Here is a 5,420-nt window from a genome sequence, read left to right as displayed (position 1 = left end):
TGGGGTGCATAAATAAGTCATTTTATTAGTTAAGTGATATTTTTAATTAAAGGTTGAGTATCTAAAACCTGATTGGTCTAGACAAAAGTGTGGACTTTAACCCTTGGCCCATAATGGATAGGGACTAGGGTTATATATATTATATGGCTAGGTCCCCTCCGTAATCACATAAACAAAAAGACAATTGACGGTTCAACAGCTTGCCCCATTCAGAGTTGTGAAAGGAAGTGTGAGATACAGAGGAAGATCCGATCACTCAGTTTTTCAGGATTTCGAATCAAGGTGACAAGAACGACAACCCGTATTTTCAAATCATGTCTACAACAAATAAATATTGATGTTTTAATTTCATATAATTTATCAATGAATTTTTGCAAAACATGAAGTGCTATTTGGAATCCAAACTTGCCATGACTTGAACTATTCTCAAATGTGGTTTTTGATTCAAAAATTTGACAATTTGACTAAAAGTATATTGCTATAATTATAATCAAACAATTTGATTTATGTATGCGTAAAATGGATTAAGCACTCAACCTTAAGATGTGCAATCATGGAAAAAGATTCAATAACGATAAAAATAAAATCAAAAACTAAATGACAAATAACAAAACATAAACCCTAAGAAGCAGATGCAACTTCAAAAACCAACATAACCGATGTTAATTCAATCCCTACACCTATGGTATCAAACACAAAAATGTCTTCCACTAATCATTCTAACATTGATGATAGGAGATCCACAACCGACTATTGTGCCTACTTATGAAACAATCTACTGTCTTGGTGATCCAAGAAACGATAAGTAGACTTTTGATCCAGCACAGAAGTTTAATACAGGTGTGCGACATATGTGACTTCAGAACTTCTTCGGCTCAAATCTTTGCTACATGAACTTCATATTAAAACAAAAACATCACCTCTCATCTTTGTTACATGACAGAGATTATTTCTGAATTTATTGAAGTCATAAAAATATCTAACAAAATTACAAGACTAAAAAAAAAGAAACCATTTACAATGCATTTCAGATACAAACAATTCTAATAGTCACAATAACGAAACACCAAAGATGGAACATGTTGAACTTTGTAATGTTCATCACCTCCTTTCTCAAGTTTCATTCTGAACACTGCAAACATTGATCTAATCTCCAAATCCTTCAAACTACTCACAAACCTAATCCCATCAGGAACAACCTCAAGCTTAGTACAATTCGAAATCTCAAGCTTCCCAAGACAACACATAGCCCCTTTCTCCATCTTCCACTCTTCAAGATTAGGCAAATCACTCAAAACAAGTGACCTTAACTGAGGAAAACCTTTGCTAGAACAAACCATGTTCTTCCCTAAAAATGAGTCAAGTTGCAACTCAAGCAACCTTAAATTTGGTAGCTTCTCCAATGTTGTCATTGGGTCAACAACTAGTCCTGAACCTTGTAGTTTAAGCTTAGCAAGTTTTGATGAAATTTGGTTTGGTGATGGAAAATTGCTTATAGGTCCTTCAATGTGAAGCTTGTAAAGATTAGGACACCCTGCAGAAACTTCTAGGATTGAAATCTCCTCAGAACTAACATAAAACAATGACTCAAGATGATTGAATGTTACATTAGTATTTGTACTTTCGAAGACTTCTCCGAAATTTGGATCATCTATGACCAATTTTCGTAAATCGGATAGTTTCATGAGATCTTTTACATCACATTTTTCTGCAGGGAAGTTTACTAGGGTTTGCAAGCTTTTCAGATTGGATATGCACCATTTTTCGACGTCGTTGCCGCATGATTCCGGTAGAAATAAATGCCTCAACTTTTCCATTTTTCCTATGACATTTGGTATTTGAACTGTTGAGTTTCCTGTGAGGAGATCTAGGGTTTGCAAGCACTTTAAATTCCCTATTGAATTTGGCAACTCGTCGATTTTCGTGTTTCTTAGACTTAGAAACCTTAAATGGATCAAGAAGCCAATTTCTTTAGGTAATTTTCCCATTTGACATTGTATTCCTTCCAAATTCAAAACTCGAAGTAACCTGCATTTTTTGAAAACCGATTTCATCGAACTCCATTCGCTTAACCTAGCTGTTTTTTCATGGTAGCAAAGTATAGACCTAAGATGGTGATGGCTTTTTAAGTTTCTAGGCAAAAACCTATCAATATCTTGATCAAGATATAGCGCGACCCTTCGAACTTTACCAGTCGGTCTCGCTTTCAAGGTACTAGTTTGATCTACATTTCGCGAACCAATCATGTCTTTCAAGGTACTAGTTTGATCTACATTTCGCGAACCAATCATGTCGAGAAAGTTTTCTTCATATGCCTTAGACACACATAAGTCCCTCATTAGGTTATGCATCTGAACTGTTCTAATTCTTCCTGTTGAACTCTTTTCAACGACCTGAATCATACACCTTTCGACGAGTTCGGTCAAGTAGCGTTGCGCCACGTCCTCGAGAGCTTCCTCGTTGTCTCCGGCGTTTTGAACCGATGATATGATACCTTCTGCCACCCATATTCTTATAAGTTTCTTTGTTTGTATCTCTAAGTTTTCAGGGAAATGTGCTAAGTGTAGGAAACATGGCTTCAATTGGTAAGGTAATTCATAATAGCTCAAAGCTAGTACTTCAGATACTCCTAAGAGTTGTTCTTTGCCTTTTGCTTTTCTAAGATATGTGTTGATGTTCTGTCTCACTGTGTCCCATTCATAAAATGATGGCTTTGATGCTAATAGTCCTCCAAGGACAATTATGGCTAGAGGTAAACCTCCACATCTTCCAACCATTTCTCTTCCCAATTTCTCCATCTCTGTGGTAATGCTAGAATCTGTGTGCAAAGCAAAAAGAAAGCATAGTTTGGTCACAAGAAGGTTCATCAACAAGGTAAACAACTAACAACTATATCATGATCAATATTGAGCTATGCAGCACACGACACCTAAAAGACGTGTCTGTGTCAGTTTCGGTTCAGTTCATTTGTCAGTTGATTCGGTTCTAAAACTATATTTGTAATATGGTTTGGTTCACTAACCAAACATTACAGTTCGGTTCTGAAACTATTTATGCAATATGGTTTGGCTCACTAACCAAACATTACAGGTCGGTTCTGCGGTTCAGTTCAATTCAACGGTTTCTTAAAAGTCTTACATGTCGTGTTTTCGGTGTCCGTGATTCATAGACATTGAGAGAGTGCATTATTGAAGTAGAGAAACTAAATTTACATACCTGGATCATCATATTTTGGAAAGGCCTTTTTCTGAAAAAGCTCCCAACTATCATCTTCATCCAAACACTTTGGTTTATGAAGATAACAAGTAGGATCCATATGCAAAGCAACATCAGTATTCCTAGTAGTAAGCAATATTCTACTACCAACAGACAACAATCTCCCAGTTGGAAAACCAGGACTCAAATTATTCCAACTATCAGCATTCCAAATATCATCAAGAACCACCAAACACTTCTTCTCCACTTGAACTTGATAAAGCTTTTTCGCAACCTCGTCGTCTCTCAAATTCGCAAGCTCCTCTCTTAACTCTTTAGAAGGTGATAAAAGCTTCAACAAAATCCCTTCCCAAACATCCCTTGCTTGACAATGTTGTGATATATAAGCCCAAGCTAGGCTCTCAAAATTTTGCTTAACTTTAGTACTATGATAAACCTTCTTAGCCAATGTTGTTTTCCCTAAACCTCCCATACCCCAAATAGCAACAATTTTGTATCCCTTATTGTTGTTACTCACCAAACATGACTCCAAAATCTTAACATCATAATCCACACCAATTATATCCTCTTCAATAACATGAGAATAAGATCTTCTCAAAGCTCTTTGTCTCCCATGTATTGAACTTGAAGCTTCTCCTCTATCTCTTCTTATGCCAAAAGTTTCTAAGCTTTTTGTGAGACTAGTTATCCTAGAAATGATATCATCAACATGTGAACCTACTTGATGAATCTCTATTAACCTGCTGATGGCTGAAATGAAACTTTTGATTCTGTTTAAGGTACCTGTCATGCTGTTTCTTCTTGAAGCTCCTTTGAGTGCATAAGCTTCAATGACATCATCAGAATCATAAGCAACTTCTCTTATTTCTGAAATCCAGTTCTTGACAGTTTCATCTTCTTCTTGTTTTCTGTCTGCATCTTGTAGGTAAGACTCCATCATCCTTAACTCGGTTCTTAGCTGATGAACTTTGTCTCTTACTCCATATAAGAACACAGCTTCTTCAATGAGTAAATCACTGATTTTTTGTACTGTGAAGTCTACTATTGATTTTGCCATCTTGCAAAATTGTTGCTTTTTTTATCAAACAATGATTTTTTTCTGATTATCAATAACCCATTTGGTCCAATAATAGAAATCTAACATCAAACTTCAACAGTAGAAGAAGTTGGGGTTGACTTTGACTTTGAAGCTAGTAGCATAGCACTATATTGTGGAACATAGTGATAGTTTGAGACAAGTTCCTTGTAACTTCCAAGAAATTGGAACACAATAAAGTCAATGTGGGAGGCCTTAGAATTGTATGTCGACAGTGTTTAGTAGTGGAGTCTACGTCAACAAAACAAAAGTAATCCAAAATTTTAAATGAAAAAGAAACGGTTTTTAAAGAAAAAATAGCACAAAAATAAAAATCAAACAATAAAGGAGTGAGATGGGTAGGAATAATTCAAAATTTGGAGCCGTGAGACACTTTGATACATCATGCTTACAAAAATTTACATAATACAAAGAGACAATTTGTGGTTGCAATCACTTGCATTAATATATCTAAGTTGGAGATGAACAAGTGTGACAGTCCCAATTTTAGAATAAAGAATTCATTAAGAAAGTACAATGTGAAACAAATCTTTTGAGATCTAACTTCTAGAATGCTTCCAAATTCCAACTAGGGTTGAAGATGAGATTTATAGAATGCTTAATTCTTTCTATTGGGATCCTTGCAAAGCAAAGTAAAAATAGAAGAAGTTTTCTTAGAGTTCTTATATATCTAATGCATATTTAGATTTAAATATATTTTTACTTGTTGATGATAAAAGTTGATTGGCTTGATTATTTTTTGTGAGATTAGAATTAGACTTCTAATCTCATTTGTTGTTGACAAAAACAGATTCACTTGATTTTTTTTTTGTGAGATTAGAATTAGAGACTTCTAAATTCTAATCTCATTTGATCATTTGTCTCAAATTTTCATACTCAATTTAATAAAAAATTAAATACATTGGATATGATAATGACAATGAATTTATTCTCAAATATTTTATAACATAAATGACATCATTCATCAAGTGTCGTGTGTTCGTACTACTTAATAAAATGGAATTGCTTAGAAAACACCAACACATCCTTGACATTTCTTGACTAAAAAAATTGGACTCATGGTGTTTGTTATGCTGTAGACATTGGAAGGGTACAATGATGTAGATTG

The 5,420-nt window shown here is 34.7% G+C and overlaps 1 protein-coding gene across 1 annotated transcript; it reads right to left on the bottom strand.

The window, feature by feature from the left end:
• Positions 1–569: 569 nt before the first annotated feature.
• Positions 570–4,437, bottom strand: LOC127136727 (putative disease resistance protein At1g50180). The gene is made up of 2 exons (XM_051063257.1): positions 3,217–4,437; positions 570–2,818 (listed from the first exon to the last, which is right to left on the bottom strand). Exons 1-2 carry the CDS (start codon positions 4,271–4,273, stop codon positions 1,044–1,046), a joined length of 2,832 nt encoding a protein of 943 aa, XP_050919214.1. The 5' UTR covers positions 4,274–4,437; the 3' UTR covers positions 570–1,043.
• Positions 4,438–5,420: the final 983 nt, after the last annotated feature.

This window comes from Lathyrus oleraceus, chromosome 1 (assembly GCF_024323335.1).
Source record: "Lathyrus oleraceus cultivar Zhongwan6 chromosome 1, CAAS_Psat_ZW6_1.0, whole genome shotgun sequence".
Classification (NCBI taxonomy): domain Eukaryota; kingdom Viridiplantae; phylum Streptophyta; class Magnoliopsida; order Fabales; family Fabaceae; genus Lathyrus; species Lathyrus oleraceus.
This window is presented reverse-complemented; position numbering and strand designations above follow the sequence as displayed.